This window comes from Rhinopithecus bieti, unplaced genomic scaffold, assembly GCF_001698545.2.
Source record: "Rhinopithecus bieti isolate Rb0 unplaced genomic scaffold, ASM169854v2 scaffold_44159, whole genome shotgun sequence".
Classification (NCBI taxonomy): Eukaryota; Metazoa; Chordata; class Mammalia; order Primates; family Cercopithecidae; genus Rhinopithecus; species Rhinopithecus bieti.
This window is the reverse complement of record NW_016818573.1, coordinates 2,190,535-2,210,568: the sequence shown is the minus strand read 5'-3', so window position 1 is coordinate 2,210,568 and position 20,034 is coordinate 2,190,535. Positions and strand designations below refer to the sequence as shown.

Genomic DNA, 20,034 nt, shown 5'->3' with positions numbered 1-20,034 from the left:
TTTTTGAGACAGAGTCTCACTCTGTTGCCCAGGCTGGAGTGCAGTGGCTCGATCTTGGCTCACTGAAACCACTGCTGCTCAGGTTCAAGCAATTCTTCTGCCTCAGCCTCCCTAGTAGCTGGGACTTCAGGTGCCCGCCACCACACCCAGCTAATTTTTTGTATTTTTAGTAGAAACGAGGTTTCACCATGTTGGCCAGGCTGGTCTTGAACTCCTGATCTCGTGATCCACCTGCCTCGGCCTCCCAGAGTGCTGGGATTACAGGCGTGATCCACCGTGCCCGGCCGAACATGTTCTTATTGTTACCATGTTGGTGGTAGTACAGCTGGCATCTAGTGAATAGAGGGCAGTGTTGCTGCTAAACATACCTGCAGTGCACAGGGCAGCTTTGCCCCTCGGTGAAGAGTGACCTGGCCCCAGATATGAAGTGGCAAGGCTGAGCCATGCTGGGGTAGGGTTCTTAAGACTGAGCTTGATCCTTTCATCCTTCTGGCTTCCTCTGAAGTATTAACCTTTGCTTTGTAATTGGTGCTGATAAATGAACAGCTCCTATGATCTCATGTAATCTTCACAAAACTTCTGTTAAATACTGCTACCTCTGCTACATTATTTTATGGTGTGACAACAGGCTTGGAGGCCTGCCCAAGGTCACACAGCTATTTTGTACAGAGCCAGCACTCTACCTGGGCTGGACTCTTTTTTTTTTTGGAGACAGCGTTTTTGTGTTGCCCAGGCTGGAGTGCAGTGACGTGATCACGGCTTACTGCAGCCCCAACCTTCCAGGCTCAAGCAGTCATCCCACCTCAACCTCCCAAGTACCTGGGACCACAGGCTCATGCCACCATGCCTGACCAATTAAAAAAAATTTTTTTTGGTAGAGATCGAGTCTTGTTATGTTGCCTAGTCTGGTCTCCAGCTCCTGGACTCAAGCAGTCCTTTCACCTTGACCTCCCGAAGTGTTGAGATTGATTATAGGTGTTAGTCACTGTGCCTGGCCTGGCCTGTTCTTTTAATGGTACCTCCTGGCTTTTCTTGTGTTCAGAGAGCTGGGGGTTAAGACTGTTCTGATTACTCCATAGAGATACTGATGTTTTACTGCAGTCCTTTTTTTTTTTAACCTGAGCCATAGCTGCAATTTGAATTTTAGATGGTTAGAAGAAATTTTTCCAAAAGCTGCTTTTTTTTTCTTATTTTCCTTGTGCTCTAAATTCAGTAACTGTTTTGATATTATGCTGTATTCTCTTTTCCATGTAGCCAGCCCTATGGCTTAAAGATCATTTTTCTGCTAAGACACTGGTTATGTCGTGATTTTTTTTTTCTTTCTAGTCATTTTGGCTTTTAGATGATAGTCATGAGACTGCCTGTTCTATTTTCTCCTAGGTCCAGGCCCTCAACCCTGGGGACTAAGCCCTGTATCTGCTGAACTGGGTGCCCTGTGACTTGTAGACAGTTTGCAGAGCTTTCAGTGGCTTTTTTGCTTTTCAGCAAAATACAGTTGGTTAGGTAACTTCTTACCTTAATTTATCAGGTGGAAATCTTTGTGTTATAGGTTGGGGCAGACAATTCCTCAGGTTTGTCATCTGCCTGAGCGTTCATTCAGCTGATTCACATGCATGAATACCAAAATATCCCCGTTGCTGAAAATGACAGGGGAAAAAACCCAAATAATTAAAGATAGATAGATGTTTGCCATTAAAGATGGCATGTTTCTTTATTTTCTTTTTTGTTTGTTTGTTTTTGTTTTTTTGAATGGAGTCTCACTTTGTTGCCCAGGCTGGAGTGCCGTGCCCTGATTTCAGCTCACTACAACCTCCTCCTTCTCTGCGTTCAAGCAATTTTCTTGCTGCAGCCTCCTGAGTAGCTGGGACTACAGGTGCCTGCCACCATACCCAGCTAATTTTTGTATTTTTAGTAGAGATGGGGTTTCACCATGTTGGCCAGGCTGGTCTTCAACTCCTGACCTCGTGATCCACCTGCCTCAGCCTCCCAAAATGCTGGGATTACAGGTGTGAGCCACCGTGCCTGGCCTAGAGATGACATATTTCAAGACCTTGGGCAGCCTACTAAGCTGTTGTATCACTGTAGTGTGTAGCATGGATTTTTCTTGTTTTACAGTGCTATAGAATGTAACAGGCATTAAATAATCTCTCTCTTTTTTTCCTTTGAGATGGAGTTTCGCTCTGTTACCCAGGCTGGAGTGCAATGGCACGATCTCAACTCACTGCAACCTCCGCCTCCCGGGTTCAAGGGATTCTCTTGCCTTGGCCTCCTGAGTAGCTGTGATTACAGGCATGTGCCACCACGCCTGGCTAATTTTGTATTTTAATAGAGACAGGGTTTCACCTTGTTGGTCAGGCTGGTCTTGAACTCCTGACCTCAGATGATCTGCCCGCCTCGGCCTCCCGAAGTACTAGGATTCCAGGCATGAGCCACTATGCCTGGCCAGAATTTTATAATTTTATAGCCTGTGTATTTCATGTAAGTGCTGAAGCATTGGAGCATTATTCATAATGTTTATAATTGACATGTAATAATTGTACATATGGGCCGGGCGCGGTGGCTCATGCCTGTAATCCCAGCACTTTGGGAGGCCGAGGCAGTTGGATCACTTGAGGTCAGGAGTTCGAGACGAGCTGACTAACATGGTGCAACCCTGTCTATACTAAAAATACAAAAATTAGCTGGGCGTGGTAGCGGGAGCCTGTAATCCCAGCTGCTCAGGAGGCTAAGGCATGAGAACCGCTTAAACCTGGGAGGCAGAGGTTGCAGTGAGCCGAGATTGCACCACGGCACTCCAGCCTGGATGATAGAGCAAAACTCAGTCTCAAAATAATAATAATAATAATAATAATAATAATAATAATAATTGTCCTATTTATTGGGTATAAGGTGAATTTAGTCCTTCCATCTGACTATAACATTGTACCAGTTGACCAGCCTCTCCCTGTCTCCCCTGCCTTCCCCTTGCCTCTGGTAAGCACTATTCTCAACTTCTATGAGAGCAACTTTTTTAGATTCTACACAAGTGAGATCACATTGTTACTGTCTTTCTGTGCCTGACTTATTTTGCTTAACATAAATACTGTCCTCTGGGTTCATTCATATTGTCACAAAAGACAGAATTTCATGCTTTTATAAGGCTTAATAGTATTCTACTGTTTATATATATCACATTTTCTTTTTTCATCTGTTGATGGACACTTATATTGATTATATAACCAATTGATGGCTGTTGTAACTAGTGCTGCAATATACATGAAAGTGTAGATGTCTGATGTACTAATTTCATTTCCTTTGGATGTATTCCTAGTAATGGGAATGCTGGATTTTTTTTTTTTTTGAGACTGAGCCTTGCTCTGTCTCCCAGGCTGGAGTGCAGTGGTGTGATCTTGGCTCACTGTGACTCTGCCTCCCAGGTTCAAGTGATTCTCGTGCTTCAGCCTCACAAATAGCTGGGATTACAGACGTGCACCACCATGCCTGGCTAATTTTTTTGTATTTTTAATAGAGATGGGGTTTTACTGTGTTGGCCAGGCTGGTCTTGAATTCCCGACCTCAGGTGATCTGCCTGCCTCAGCTTCCCAAGGTGCAGGGATTACACGCATGAGCCACTGCACCCAGCCTGGATTTTTTTTTTTAAACTTGCTTTGATGAGCAGGAGCTGGATCTTAATGGTAATTCTATTTTTAATTTTCTAAGGACCCAGCATACTATTTTTCGTATCTGTACTAACTTACATTGCCATCAACAGTGTGTAAGGGTTCCCTTTTCTCCACATCCTTGTCAGCGTTTGTTATCTTTTTTTTTTTTTTTTTTTTTGAGGCGGAGTCTCGCTCTGTGGCCCAGGCTGGAGTGCAGTGGCCGGATCTCAGCTCACTGCAAGCTCTGCCTCCCGGGTTTACGCCATTCTCCTGCCTCAGCCTCCAGAGTAGCTGGTACTACAGGCGCCCGCCACCTCGCCCGGCTAGTTTTTTGTATTTTTTAGTAGAGACGGGGTTTCACCGTGTTAGCCAGGATGGTCTCGATCTCCTGACCTCGTGATCCGCCCGTCTCGGCCTCCCAAAGTGCTGGGATTACAGGCTTGAGCCACTGCGCCCGGCCAGCGTTTGTTATCTTTTATCATTGATAATAGCCAGTCTAATAATGACTAGTGATGTTGAACATTTTTTCATATATCTGTTGGCCATTTATTTTATTTTTATTTATTTATTGAGACAGTGTCTTGCTCTGTCACCCAGGCTGGAGTGCAGTAGCACAGTCACAGCTCATTTGCAGCCTCAACCTCCCAGGCTCAAGTGATCCTCCCACCTCAGCCTCCCGAGTAGTTGGGAGTACAGGCACGTGCTACCTACCACACGTGGCTTTCTGGCCATTTATATATCATCTTTTGATAAATGTCTGTTGGGTCTTTTGCCTTGTTTTGTTACTGAGGGATGGAATCTTGCTCTGTCATCCAGGCTGGAGTACAGTGGTGCATTCATAGCTTACTTCAGCCTCAAACTCTTAGGCTCAAGCAATCCTCCTATGTTGGCCTTCCAAGCTGGGAATATAGGCACACGCCACCATTTAGGACTAATTTTTTTTTTTTTTTTAAACAGGGTCTTGCTCTGTCACCCAGGCTAAAGTACAGCGCAGCCTTGACTTTCTGGGCTCCAGTGATCCTCTTGCCTCAGCCTCTTGAGTAGCTGGTGTCCATTTTTTAATTGGTTTTCTTTCCTTTCTTTGCTGTGAGTTCCTTGTATGTTTTCTATATTAACCCCTTAACTGATGTATAGTTTGCAAATAGATTCTTCCATTCTGTAGGTTGTTTCTTCTCTCTTATTTCCTTTGCTGTGCAGACACTTTTTAGTCTGATATAATCCTATTTGTTTATATTTGTTTGTGTTGCCTGTGCTTTTGAGGTCTTTTAAAAAAAATTCCTGGCTCAGACCAAGGTCATGAAGCTTTTTCCCTATGTTTTCTTATGGTAGTTTCGTAGTTTCAGGTCTTTATGTTTTCGATCCATTTTGAGTTTAGTTTTGTATATGGTGTGAATGAGAATTTCATTCTTCTGCATGCAGTATCCAGTTTTCCCAACACTGTTTATTGAAGAGATTGTCCTTTTCCCAATTGTGTTCTTGATGCTTGTTGAAAATCGGGTGGCTGTAAATGTGGATTAACTTGTGGGCTTTTATTCTATTATACTGGTCTCTGACTGTTTTTACACCAATATCATGCTGTTTTGGTTACTATGACTTTGTAGTGTATGTTGAAGTTAGGTAGTGTGATTCCTCTAGCTTTGTTCTTTTTGCTGCAGATTGCTTTGGCTACTGGGGTCTTTTGTGATTTCATATAAATTTTAGGATTGTTTTTCCTGTTTCTATGAAGAACGTCATAGGGATTGCATTGATGCATTGAATGTATAGGTTGCTTTGGGTAGTATGGATTTTTTTTTTTTTTTTTTTGAGACAGTCTTGCTCTCTCGCCCAGGCTGGAGTACAGTGGAGTGATCTTGGCTCACTGCCACCTCTGCCTCCCGAGTCCAAGCGATTCTCCTGCTTCAGCCTCCCGACTAGCTGGGATTACAGGTGCCCACCACCATGCCCAGCTAATTTTGTATTTTAGTAGAGACAGGGTTTCATCATGTTGGCCAGGCTGGTCTTGAACTCCTGACCTTAGGTGATCTGCCCACCTCGGCTTCCCAAAGTGTTGGGATTACAGGTGTGAGCCATGGTGCTTGGCCAGTATGGACATTTTAATAATATTAATTCTTCTAATACATGAACATGGGCTATTGTTCCATTTATTTGTGTCTTCAGTTTCTCCGATCAATATTTTAAAGTTTTCATTGCAGAAATCTTTCACCTCCTTGGTTAAATTTCTTACTTTTTCTTTCTTAATTTCCTTTTTTTTTTTTTTTGGTAGTTACTGTAAACACGATTGTTTTCTTGATTTCCCTTCCAGATAATATGCTATTAGCTGGCATGCAGTGGCATGATCACAGCTCACTCACTTCAGCCTTGACCTTCTGGGCTCAAGTGATCTTCCCACCTGAGGCTCCCACATAGAAATAATACTGCTACTGATTTTTGTATGTTGATTTTGTATCCTGCAATCTTACTGAACTTACTAGTTCTTCTAATAGTTTTTTGGTGGGGACTTTAGGGTTTTCTGTATGTTAGATCATGTTGTCTGCAAACAGGGATAATTTAACTTCATTTCCAATTTGGATGCCTTTTATTTCTGTTTTTTTTTTTTTTTTTTTTTTTTTGAGACGGAGTCTTGCTCTGTCGCCCGGTGGAGTGCAGTGGCCGGATCTCAGCTCACTGCAAGCTCCGCCTCCCGGGTTCCCGCCATTCTCCTGCCTCAGCCTCCCGAGTAGCTGGGACTACAGGCGCCCGCCACCTCGCCTGGCTAGTTTTTTTTGTATTTTTTTAGTAGAGACGGGGTTTCACCGTGTTAACCAGGATGGTCTCGATCTCCTGACCTCGTGATCCGCCCATCTCGGCCTCCCAAAGTGCTGGGATTACAGGCTTGAGCCACCGCGCCCGGCCTATTTCTTTCTTTTGCCTAGTTCTTCTGGCTGTCAAGAGAAGCTGAAATGATTCATTTCAGTATTGGTTAACAATTTATGCAAAAAAACCTCTTTGGACGGGCGTGGTGGCTCACGCCTGTAATCCCAGCACTTTGGGAGGCCAAGGTGGGCGGGTCACAAGGTCAGGAGATCGAGACCATTCTGGCTAACACGGTGAAACCCCATCTCTACTAAAAATACAAAAAAAAATTAGCCCGGTGTGGTGGTGAGCGCTTGTAGTCCCAGCTACTTGGGAGGCTGAGGCAGGAGAATGGTGTGAACCTGGGAGGTGGAGCTTGCAGTGAGCCGAGATCGTGCCACTGTACTCCAGCCTGAGTGACAGAGCAAGACTCTGTCTCAAAAAAAAAAAAAGAAAAAAAGAAAAGAACCTCTTTATACTGCTTGTTATTCCCTTAGTATTCTGTTTTAAGGAATCATGAGTTGGCAGTTAGTGATGCCTGCACCACTGGGTCTGGAGGGCAGAGGTGAGAATTCTGCCAGCAGGTACTTCCTGCTCTTTTCCGTTTCCTTCCTGTCATTGTGTTGAGTGTGGAATAAGTGTGTTATTGTCACTGTATTTGAGATTTTGCTTGAGTATCTTGTACCTCTCATATGTGTGTGTGTGTGTGTGTGCGCGCACGCGCGCGTATATTTAAATTTATTTATTTATTTATTGGAGACAGAGTTTCACTCTCGTCCCCCAGACTGGAGTGCAGTGGTGCGATCTCAGCTCGCTGCAATCTCCGCCTCACAGGTTCAAGCAGTTCTCCTGCCTCAGCCTCCTGAGTAGCTGGGATTACAGGCATGTGCCACCATGCCCGGCTAATTTTTGTATTTTTAGTAGAGACAGGGTTTCACCATGTTGGCCAGGCTGCTCTTGAACTCCTGACCTCAAGTGATCTGCCTGCCTGGGCCTCCCAAAGTGCTGGGATTACAGGCATGAGCCACCACATCCAGCCCATGCCTCTCATATTTAATTATGACTTATAAAGCTGTTATGCCAGGTGATAAAGTTTGTAGTTTCAAAACTTCTTGTAAATCGTTGAGAGCTCCTGGGGTTTTACTTGGGAGGATATTTTTGACAAATTATATGATAAATTTTTTCTACCATTTCTGGCATTTCTTCCCACTAAGTTTTGTTGTTCCTGATCATATTATTATTTGACTCATTGGTAACTGGCTTTTTTTCTAGGTGAGTTTCTCACAGTTTGGGTTATTGGTGTCAGTCACCTTGCTTCATTTATTTTGACTGTCACTAAAAAATAATTGACAGTTTCTTCACTGAAACCTATTGAACAATAGAGGTTACAGGTAATAAAAAACAGCTGAAGCGTTTCCAGGTCGTGAGCTTATTTCTGGCCAAGCTAGTCTGCCTTCCTTCTTTAGCGGTACGGGGATAAACTTTGAATCAGGTTACACAATTTAGAACAGTACTTCATCTGTTTGCTTTTGCATTTGACTGAGATTTCCAGAGTATGTGACTGGAAGAAAAACTAGGGCTTTTAACTCTGTTTTAATGCCTGTTCTGTTGCTTGGTAGCCAGAAACCCTGTTGGCTGTGACCAGACACGGCAGGGGGATTCTGATAAGCCACACAGTTGAGGCACCACCCCAAGTTTAGCAGAAAGGTTAAGGCTGCTTTTGGTTCCTTTGATCTACACATTGTCGGCCTGCTTCACAGCTTACTTTGGGAAAACAAGAACTTTGGTTTCCCTTTTATTTTGTTCTTTTAACTAAGGTAGACAACCTTCTGGGAAAATAGATCCTGACTCTTGCTGTCTTGTTCCTAGAGACTCATGATGGTTTTTCATTTTAGATAACCTTTGAAAAAACATCTTAAATATGTCTTACGTAAATCTGGGAAAAATTGTGTTAGAAGCACATTCAAATTTTTTAATTGGTAAGAAAAAAATGAGATGTAGTTCACATACCATACAGTTCACCCATTTAAATTGTACAGTCCAATGGCTTTTAGTGTAGTCACAGATACTTGTAGCTGTTACCACAGTCAGTTTTAGAACATTTTCATCTTTCAAAAAGAAACCTTTAGTTATCATCCCCTACCCTTAAGTACCGCTCCTACCCCAGCTCCTGGCAGCCACTAATGGACTTTATAGAGTCCCGTGTTCTGGACAGTTCGTATGAATGGAATCATAGAACGTGTGGTCCTTTGTGGCCGTCTTCTTTCACTTAGCACAATGCTTTAAGTTCTGTGTTGTAGCATATGTCAGTGCTTCGTCCTTTTTTATTACAACTGCGGTAAAACAAGGCCAGGCATGGTGTGCCTGGAATCCCAGCACTTGGGGAGGCCAAGATGGGTGGATCACTTGAGGTCAGGAGTTCCAGAGCAGCCTGGCCAACATGGCAAAACTCCGTTTCTACCAAAAATATAAAAATTAGCTGAGCATGGTGGCATGAGCCTGTAATCCCAGCTACTTGGGAGACTGAGACAGGAGAATCGCTTGAACCTCAGTGGTGGAGGTTGCAGTGAGCCGAGATTGTGCCACTGCACTACTCTATCCTGGATGACAGAACAAGACCCTCTCTGAAATAAATAAATAAATAAATAAATAAAATTAAGTAAAATTATGGTAAAATAAGCAGCAGTAAAAATACCATTTTAACACATTTAAAATTTATAGTTCGGTGGTATTAAGTACATTCACATTGTTGTGTTACCATCACCAGAATGTTGTCATCTTCCCAAACTGAAACTCTGTACCCATTAAACTTAACCAACTCCCCATTTCCACCTAGTTACCCTTATTTTTAAAAATGCATGAGCTCAATCAGAATCTGTTTTCAGTTTTAAGCCACTAAGTTTGTAGTAATTTGTTATAGTAGTGATAGGACATGGAGACTTTTGTGTCATAGAGGTTTATAGAGAGTAGTCCTGATGGAAGGTGATTTTGCAGCTCATGCAGCTCCTATGACATTTTTCTTTTTTCCTCTCTCCTCTCCTCTCGTCTCCGCTCCTTCTTTTTTTTTTTTTTTTTTGAGACGGAGTCTCACTTTGTCTCTCAGGCTGGAGTGCAGTGGCACGATCTCCGCTCATCGCAAGCTCTGTTGCCTCCTGGGCTCACGCCATTCTCCTGCCTCAGCCTCCCAAGTAGCTGGGACTACAGGCGCCCGCCACCACGCCCGACTAATTTTTTTGTATTTTTAGTAGAGACGGGGTTTCACAGTGTTCGCCAGGATGGTCTCTATCTCCTGACCACCGCCCGCCTCGGCCTCCCAAAGTGCTGGGATTACAGGCTTGAGCCACCGCGCCCGGCCCCTTCTTTCTTCTCTAAAGGGAAACAGCATGTGGAGGTGCACACAGGCAAGTCTCGCTCTGTCGCCCAGGCTGGAGTGCAGTGGTGCGATCTCGGCTTACTGAAAGCTCTGCCTCTCCGGTTCATGCCATTCTGCTGCCTCAGCCTTCCAAGTAGCTGGGACTACAGGTGCCCACCACCATGCCTGGCTAATTTTTTTGTATTTTTAGTAGAGATGGGGTTTCACCGTGTTAGCCAGGATGGTCTAGATTTCTTGACCTCGTGATCCACCCGCCTTGGCCTCCTAAAGTGCTGGGATTACAGGCCTAAGCCACCGCGCCCAGCCCACACAGGCGATTTCAAAAACGCTTCCCCACCTCTACTCTAGAAATTAAACAGATAGAGAATTTGTCTGTTTTTAATGTGACTCATGGAGTTAAATTGAGAGAATAAATCGAGATAAGATGAGAACAGTTCTTGTGTAACCCTGACTTTTCATCCATATTTATCCAAGAAGAGTGATTTAGCTCACCTGCAATACAGATACTTACTATCCTCTTATTTCTGACAGAGGCGGCCTTAGCAACATGCTGTTCCAGTGCTCTCTACCTGATACCACAGCCACCCTTGGCGATGAGCCACGGAAAGTGCTCCTGCGGCTTTATGGAGCGATTTTGCAGATGGTGAGTTGATAGGCTACTTTGGGAGGGGGGGATCCTGTTAACATTTTAAATCTTTCCTGAGATACCTTGGAAAGAGATTTTAAATACTTTAATGGTGTTACTAAAGATATTTAAGTATATTGCTTTTACTGTAATTGGGCTGCACAACTTGGTTTGCATTCTGAGTTAATTCCTGTTCTTTTTTGGTTATTATTTATTAGTAAACTAGTACAGGCATTCCCAGTTTCACATCCAGAGAAGGTACAACGTTGGTTAAATCTTTAATAGTGCTTGATGATTCTTGGTTCTACATATTGATTAAAATTTTCAGCTCAGATTTAGATTGTAAAGTTCTAATGTGGAGAAGGTACTGTTTTTATAACATAATCCAAAAGATTTTAGAGGATAGTCCCAGTTAACAAAGTATGATCTCAGTGAAGCTGAAGCTGAATTTAATAACTATTTCTCTGAGATTTCTTTAAAACTTTGAATTGTTTGTTACAGTCATAATCTTTCTAAAGTTTTATATTACTTAAATAATCTCTTAATTAAAGTATCTATTGAATTATTCAGTTACAGGGTATCCCAACTTGTCTGGGTTTATTATTAATATTATTAATGTCATGAATTTACTATTTCTTTGACCGCAACAGAAATGTTAGGTTGATGTATTTTTTTTTTTTTTTTTTTTTGAAACAGAGTTTCACTCTTGTTGCCCAGGCTGGAGTGCAATGGCACGATCTCAGCTCACTGCAACTTCTGCCTCCCGGGTTCAACCGATTCTCCTGCCTAAGCTTCCCAAGTAGCTGGCGTTATATATGCCACCATGCCTGGCTAGTTTTGTATTTTTTTAGTAAATACTTAACCATGTTGGTCAGGCTGGTCTCGAACTCCTGACCTCAAGTGATCCACTTGCCGTGGCCTCCCAAATTGCTGGGATTACAGGCATGAGCCACTGTGCCCAGCCAGGTTGATGTATTTCTGTGGTAGGATTTTTATTTTTTTGTTTTTTTCTGAGATGGAGTCTGGCTGTGTTGCTCAGACTGGAATGCAGTGGTGCGATCTCGGCTCACTGCAACCTCTGCCTCCTGGGTTCAAGCATTTCTCCTGCCTCAGTTTTCTGAGTAACTGGGATTATAGGCACACCACCATGCCCGGCTATTTTTGTATTTTTAGTAGAGATAGGGTTTCACCATAGTGGTGGCCAGGCTGGTCTCAAACTCCTGACCTCAGGTAATCTGTCCGCCTCAGCCTCTCAAAAGTGCTGGGATTACAGGCGTGAGCCACCACGCCTGGCCTGTGGTAGGATTTTGTTATCTGTGTTTTTTTTGTTTTGTTTTTTTTTGAGACGGAGTCTCGCTCTGTCTCCCAGGCTGGAGTGCAGTGGCGCGATCTCAGCTCACTGCAAGCTCCACCTCCCAGATTCACGCCATTCTCTTGCCTCAGCCTCCCGAGTAGCTGGTATTACAGGTGTGCGCCACCACGCCTGGCTCATTCTTTATAATTTTAGTAGAGACGGGGTTTCACCATGTTAGCCAGGATCCGATCGGTCCTGACCTCGTGATCTGCCCAGCCTCGGCTTCACCGCCAAAGTGCTGGGAGTACAGGCGTGAGCCCACTGTGCCTGGCTTTTTTTTCTTTTTTTTTTTTTTGAGATGGAGTCTTGCTGTCCACCCAGGCTGGAGTGCAGTGGTGCAATCTTGGCTTCACTGCAAGCTCTGCCTCCTGGGTTCACACCGTTCTCCTGCCTCAGCCTTGCAAATAGCTGGGTCTATAGGCACCCACCACCACACCTGGCTAATTTTTGTATTTTTAGTAGAGACAGAGTTTCACCATGTTAGCCAGAGTGGGCTCGATTTCCTGACCTTGTGACCCACCTGCCTCGGCCTCCCAAAGTGCTGGGATTACAGGCATGAGCCACTGTGCCTGGCCCTGATATCCATTTTAATCTTCTTTGGAAGGGCCCATTTTTATCTTAATGAAATAGAGTAGTTTTCAAGCTAAATTTTTTAGAAGACCGGCCTATTTCAGCTCAATCTAAAAAGCAGGTCATATCCATATGATATTTGATTATATGTTTGGCAATATTAAAGTTCGAATTGGCAGTCTAGGTGTTAATTCTTAAAAAAATTGTCATAATGTGAAGAAACCCTTTTATTGGATAGCTTTTCCTTGACTCTGTCAAGCTGTGGAAATGGTTAAGATCTAAAAATGTGGGGAACAAGTTAGTATGTTTGAAGGTACATAGCTATTCCACACATATGTGCACTTGCTGAGGATATCTGTGGTCACTTTGTCATTAGGTGCAGATAGCTGGCATCCAGCTAGGACCACAATTGATGCTATCTGAAAACACAGACCCCTTGCTGTTAATACACAAGCAGAAAAGATTCTTGTGTTCACCATGCAGCTTGGGTTTTAAATTTAATCAAGTTGCAGTTTCAGAGTATAGTTTTAAAAATCATTGTTATTTTGGCACTTTTACTGATGTGCCTTTTTTTGTTTTGAGACAGGGTCTCACTTTGCCACCCAGGCTGTAATGTAGTGGCACAACCATGGCTCACTGTAGCCTCGACCTCCTGGGCTCAGATGATCCTCGCAGCTCAGCCTCCTGAGTAGCTGGGACTACAGGAGTGAGCCACCATGCCCAGATAATGTTTGTATTTTTTGTAGAGGCAGGGTTTCACTATGTTTCCCAGGATGGTCTCAAACTACTGGGCTTAAGTGATGCGCCCGTCTAGTCTTCTCAGAATGCTAAGATTACAGGCATGAGTCACTGCACTTGGCCTGGTATGTCTTGATAGTCATTTTTGCTTTGAGGACTGTTTACATTCTGCAACAATTAAGTCCCATTTCTGCTGTTTTGTGTGTTTTGCATTTATACAACACTTTTTAAATAATAAATAGCTGCTGAAATTACATGTGATATAAAACTATTGTTTAAATCTGATTTATGAGACTTTCATTTCTAACTTAAATAAGAAGCATTTTAAATGTGTTACAAGGTGCTCCTCTGCGGGCTAGACTAACCTAGGAGTTTAATCCTGTGCTCTAGAGCAGTGCTACAGTAATGGGAGTCATGGAGTGTTCTGCATCTGTGCTGTCTGATACACTCGTCACCAGCCACATGTCAGTGATGAATATGTGGAATGTGGCAAGTGTGACTGTTGAACTGAATTTTAAATTGTTTTTAATTTTAATTAATTTAAATTAAAATAGTGACATGTAGCTCGTGGCCACTGTGTTGGACAGCCCAGCTCGAGAATGTTCTGTTTTATTATATGAGTCACTTAGTAAAACCCAGCTGCAGCATAGCCTACAACTTGGTAATTAGCCTTCCTCTAATAAAGATTCATTATCTTTATTATTATTTATTGTTAGTCTTTTTTCCATTTTGAAATTTTAGCAGTGTGGAAGCAGTGTGGAATTTAGAAGTGTATTAACAGTAGTTAAATACAGTAGAAATGTATGGAAATAAAATTTGTTTGAACAGAATTCTATGTCCTAATTTATTTCTAAGAAAAAAGACTATTAAGTAACTAAGAAAAATAAAAAGAATTATTTAAGCCACTTAAAATGTAATTAACTCTTACCAAACTAATAGAATAGAGTATGTTTTACATATAATTCCAATTTGGGGGGAGGTACCCTACATTTAGCTTCTCAATTATGTTTTTATTAGGCAAATGTTAAATGAGTTTCCATTCCTGAAGCTGTATCTACTGATGTAAGGTGGAAACCATACTTGAAAGCACCTTGGATAGAAAGGGAAATTAGGGCTGGGCATGGTGGCTCACTCCTGTAATCCCAACACTTTGGGAGGCCAAGGCAGGTGGATTACTTGAGTCCAGGAGTTTGAAACCAGCCTGGGCAACATGGCAAAACCCTGTCTCTATAAAAAATTAGCTGGGCGTGCTGGCATGTGCCTGTGGTCCCCCAGAAACTTTAGAGGCAGAGGTGGGAAGATCCCTTAAGTCCAGGAGGTGGAGGTTGCAGTGAGCCAAGATCATGCCACTGCACTGCAGCCTGGGGGACAGAGAGAGACCCGTCTCAAAAAACAAAACCAAAAAAATCGGAAGGGAAATTAGTAGTTTTCTCCATGGATAATAAGCATACCTCTGACAATCTGACAGTTGACATAGACAACAAACTCATTTTTGTTGGAAAAAAACTATTTCTTTGCTTTGTAGGTGGGAATCTGTATTTTCAATATAATTATTCAGTTGTTCAAGTCCTTAGTTCAAGCACGCTTTTTTGGTTGTAGTTTAAACTTAGTAAACCATGAAGCCTAGAGTCTCAGAGTTCAGTATATTTGGTTTCCTAGCTCTGCGGAGTTTAGCAGGCATACTTGTTGCCGGTTAAGAGTTTCAGATATTAATGGCCATTGGAGAGTGTTGGTCATTGGGAGTACTGTGACAACATGAGGAGGGGAACCAAAATCAAGAACTCCAAAAGATGGCTAAGGTACAAAAGAAGGAAAGTAAAGAGCAGGCTTAGAAGCTTCTAAGATGCAAGCCAGGCGACAGCTGCTGTGAGCTTTAGGAGCTGAGCTGCCACACACTGTGCCAGGGATTTTAAATTCCTTTCCAAATATTTTCAACAGCTTTAAAATTTCTATTATTTATTTTTGCTGCGGTCTAGGTGTGATGAAATTGCTGATGTATAGCCAACTCTTTGAATGAATCTGGCCTACAATGGAAGGAGATATTTATGGTCTACAGTGAGGGTTTTGTTCCTATCACAGCAAAAAAAAAAAAAAAAAAAAAAAAAGCCAGAATTTATGATAAATTGTTAGGATTGATAATAAATTGTCAAGATTTGCATTAAGTGAGAGATGCGACTGAGCAAATACAGAGCCCCAAATAATAAATCACATTACTTTCATAAAATTAAGGGTTAAAGAGAGAATTAAATATAGTATGACTCAAATCTTCTGCTTTCCTTCTTTTTCTTTTTCTTTTTTTTTTTTTTTGGAGACGGAGTCTTGCTCTGTCGCCCAGGCTGGAGTGCAATGGCCGGATCTCAGCTCACTGCAAGCTCCGCCTCCCAGGTTCACGCCATTCTCCTGCCTCAGCCTCCCGAGCGGCTGGGACTACAGGCGCCCGCCACCATGCCCGGCTAATTTTTTTGGATTTTTTAGTAGAGACGGGGTTTCACCGTGTTAGCCAGGATGGTCTCGATCTCCTGACCTCGTGATCCGCCCGTCTCGGCCTCCCAAAGTGCTGGGATTACAGGCGTGAGCCACCGCGCCCGGCCTGCTTTCCTTCTTTTTGCTCTCCTCATAGGAAAGCATACACGCATCCTATACATGTGTGTGTATTTATACAAATATAACTGGTATCTCCCAAGCCACCTTTACAAATGCAGCTATAGCATCCTTTAAGGTGGGCTAGAATTCACTCCTTGAAAAAGTGTTAATTGAAGACTACTGCACGAATAATAGACCTATGTGTTTTCTCAGAGTATTTTGCATTTTTGCTTAATTATATGACAGATTTAGTTTAGTATGTCCCTTCTTTCTATTTCCCTTCCTCGTTTTAAGCTTTTGAACATTTTACTTCTGTGAGAATCAGAGGTGGTAACATTTTACACGTTCTTTGATCAGCAAATGATTTACAGGTGACTTGGTTTAAAATAACTAGATGATTCTCAACTTTCTCATTTTTCTTCATCTCGGCATTGTAAGATGTCTAATTTCCTTTATTTCCATAGTGACACTGAAATGACTGCTCTTTGGTACAGTTCTCTAAGGGTTAAGTGCCAAAAAGCCAAGGTAAAACTTTGATTGGGTTCAGCCCCACAGCTTCTGTCCCACAAACATCTGTCTCTTCTAGCCTCTATTTCTATCTAAGATGAGACAGAAGCAGACTTCCTGACTGTATCCTGGAGTTTTTGTTTAGTATTTGTGTTAGTTTTAGGGTGCTTATGAAAATTCCTGTGTTAAGGTCAAGAATGGGTCCTTTTGAAAATATGAACAAGATAAGACACACAGCTATAGAATATTATTTGTAGGAAATTATTAAACATAAAAATATTGGTCTGATCTTAAAGTAATGCATGTCAACATAATTTAGTGTCTGTTTTACATAGACTATCTTTAATTTTAATGGAAATGAGGTTATTTTCATTAGCTGCATAGATTATGAAAACCAAACTCAACTGTGAAACTACCCTGAGCTAAAGGAGGATAATTTAATAGAAGTTTTGAGAATAGTTCAGCCTTTGCATTGTGGAAAGAGATAGAATTGCTAGAAGAGAGCGTAAATGTATAAAATTAGCTATAAATGTAACTTGATTTTTTTCCTTTCTGATACTGGGAAGGAACATGAGCTCTGCAACGTCCAGTAGCAGCCTTTTCAGAGAAGCAAGTTTGGCTGATTACAAATAACCAGTTTGCTTATTTATCATGAATTGTGGAAGACACAAATGTCAGTACGTATTGTTCCTTCAATGTAACCTGTGCCAGTTGGCGGAAGTCTCAGAGGATTGCTTTGTCCCTTCCTCTGTCAGAACAGTGACTCTGTGTTAAGCCACTTCCTTCTGTGCATGAATGGAGAGATTTGGCCTCACCGTTATGAGCGGTCTCACAGGCATGAATGTTTATAATACACATCAAAGATCTCTCTTGAATGTTGTCTGGAAAATTGTTTTTGTTTGTTTTTTGAGTCATAGAAGGCTAATATTAGTGCTTGTTTGAGTACTAACCATAATAAAGGCATCAAGGCACAACGCAGATATGTCTTAGCAACTCAAAAGAGTCAAATTTGAGACACTGTCCTTTTTGAATCTAGAAAACAAATGTCTTCCTCCCTGTTTTCTCTTAGCCCCAGTTTAATTAAAAATTAAGCCACAATAAAATATGGATAACTCATAAATAGTTAATATTAAACTCCGGCTATTGAGAAATCAGCTGCTAAAAAGTATTTCTTTATGTTACTATGGTCACACCATGCAAAGACCAGTATTGCTGGTACTCCTTGAAGGAATTATGTCCCTGGTAACTGAATTCTGTGAATTGTCACTTTTTTCCTCATTGCATTAGGATCATTAGGAATTTAAATTGTTCTGTTCACGCTGCTTTAAAAAAAGTTCCCTTATACTTTTGAGTATGGTTTAATTCTTTATTCCTAAGGCAGTCAAAACTTCCCTCTCAGAAGTAAAACATTTTTCTCGTGTTGTGTGTTCCCATTTGGGCTAACCTAACATTTCTTTAGCTGATACTCTCCCAAGATAGTTGCCAAATTACTACCAATAGTCCTTCCATACCTGCTTTGGTGCCTTCTTTTGATAACCAAATAAACCACAGACTACTATGTCTAATTTTTACATATTCAAAGTGTCTTTGTCTTGCTGGTATTAAATGTTTGGGATTTATAGCATGAAGCCAATGCGGATTTCTGGTCCATGGAACGATGGTTTGACCACAGCCCACCCCTCTTTGGGAAGGAATGTCTTTATGTTGGGTGGAGTGAAGGGCGTTGGGGGTAATGTACCACTTTAGCTGTATGTGCATGTGTTCTCTGCTGCAGGCTTGTCCATGCGATCGTGCCTGGAGCACTCTGGTTTCCAGGTGACAGACACGATTCACGGTATAGTATGAGACCTCTGAAGTTGGAGCATTCTCTACAGCTTTAATTTCTTTCTTTTAGTTCTTGGATTCAAGAATTGCTTTTAAAAAAGAAAGTTGTAATGCTTGTTAAGTAGCACCAGCTACAGTTTGTGCTGTGCTTAAAGAGGTACAGTGATTAAGATTTCAGAATGTTGTGTAATAAAATATATCACTTTTTTTTTGTCCAAAGCAAATCAGATTCCTTTCTTCTGTTTCCTCAGTAGAAAATGACAAACATTTAGGAATTTTAGAAATGTATGGGCCTCAACTTGATAACTTAATTGAAGTAATCAAGTTCTTCCTTCATACCACTTCCAGCATTAAGGAAACACCATATATATTTTGATGTTTTGGTCAGAATTAGAAACAAACCTTCTTCTTTGTCCTTACCAGTCAGTGTGCTTTCATACACTGGGTACCTGAGACTTTAGGGAGCTCTGCAGTGCTGATCTGATGTAGTGAAGGCACACTTCCTATAAAAAAGTGTTGCTTGCAAGTCAATCCTTGGGATACTTAGAGGGAAGGTATTTTATTTAGTCTTGGAAGTCTGAAGAGTGTTGGATCAGCAGGTTGCCCTGGAACAGACATACATTTTGAGAAAGTCCTGAAGTGGGCCTCTTTTTTTTTTTGGAAATGGAGTCTCGCTCTGTTGCCCAGGCTGGAGTGCGGTGGCGCGATCTCAGCTCACAGCAACCTCCACCTCTCGAGTTCATGCCATTCTCCTACCTCAGCCTCCTGAGTAGCTGGGACTACAGGTGCCTGCCACCACGCCCGGCTAATTTTTTGTATTTTTAGTAGAGATGGGGTTTTACCGTGTTAGCCAGAATGGTCTCGATCTCCTGACCTCGCGATCCACCCGCCTTGGCCTCCCAAAGTGCTGGGATTATAGGCGTGAGCCACCGCATCCGGCCGAAATGGGCCTTTTTAAAACCTGGGTTTCCACTCACCTGTCTTTCTATTGGCTTATGTTGCCTAAAATGTTTTAGAAGTGCTAGTTTCCTAGGGATGTTCACCAAGTCATCCAATTTTGAAAGTATTAGTGTCCAAAAAGTTCAAGTTGTTTTAGATTGGTCCTTGGGATAATTGAAGACACTCTAGAGACTACCATAAAATGTTAGAAATCACTTATCTGTTTAAATTCTTGTAATTCATATGTGCTCTTTAGATAATAACATAAGCTATACTTTAAATCATTGCATGAGATCTCACATTTTAATGTGTTCTGTAAAATGTTTTCAGAAAGTGCTATAAGTTGCTGGGCATGGTGGCTCACGCCTGTAATCCCAGCACTTCGGGAGGCTGAGGCGAGCGGATCACCTGAGGTCAGGAGTTCAAGAAAGTGCTGTAAGAAGCCATAAAAGCAATAAATGCAGGATGATTTCATTTTTTTTGTAGAAATCAGGAAGAAATAAGGTTAGGGTCCATGATAACTCTGAGAGGAAAACATACTGCAAAGAAACCATACTGCAAAATGTTAATTGAAAGAGTTGCATTAACTCTTTCAATTCTGTAGAATTGAACACATTCTACAGAGTCATGGTTCTCAGGCTTTTTCTTGCCCCACCTCTCCTGAAATGGAACATAGCTGCATCATCAACAGGGACTCGGCAGGCCAGGGATTATAACAGATGCCACCCCTGTATTAAAAATCGTTTCTCTCCTAGAGGGTTGAGTGTGGTGAGATGACCAGGGTGGGTATTAAGGGTCTCTGAAGCCACAGGCTACCCAGGAAAGAAGCATGCCACTCCAAGACCAAATGGGCATCACAGCTACTGAATTGAATCCGAATGATGTACCACATGCTGCTGTTCTCAGGGTGAATACGATGGCCTGGGAGTTGTTCAGTACTCAGCTCAGGAAGATAATACCAGATTAGTAGAAAGATGGATTATTTTCCCAGACCAAAATTTAGATATCCTAGAAACTAAGTCTAGGATTGTTTTTTTTTTTTTTTTTT

General features: G+C 42.0%; 1 protein-coding gene across 1 annotated transcript in view; it reads left to right on the top strand.

Moving 5' to 3' along the window:
- CHKA (choline kinase alpha) overlaps positions 1 to 20,034 on the top strand; it is a 73,293-nt gene that overhangs the window by 14,606 nt on the left and 38,653 nt on the right. The window contains exon 3 of the mRNA XM_017857102.1: positions 10,378 to 10,489. Within this exon, the coding sequence (XP_017712591.1) occupies positions 10,378 to 10,489 (112 nt within the window). The remainder of the gene's footprint in view (positions 1 to 10,377; positions 10,490 to 20,034) is intronic.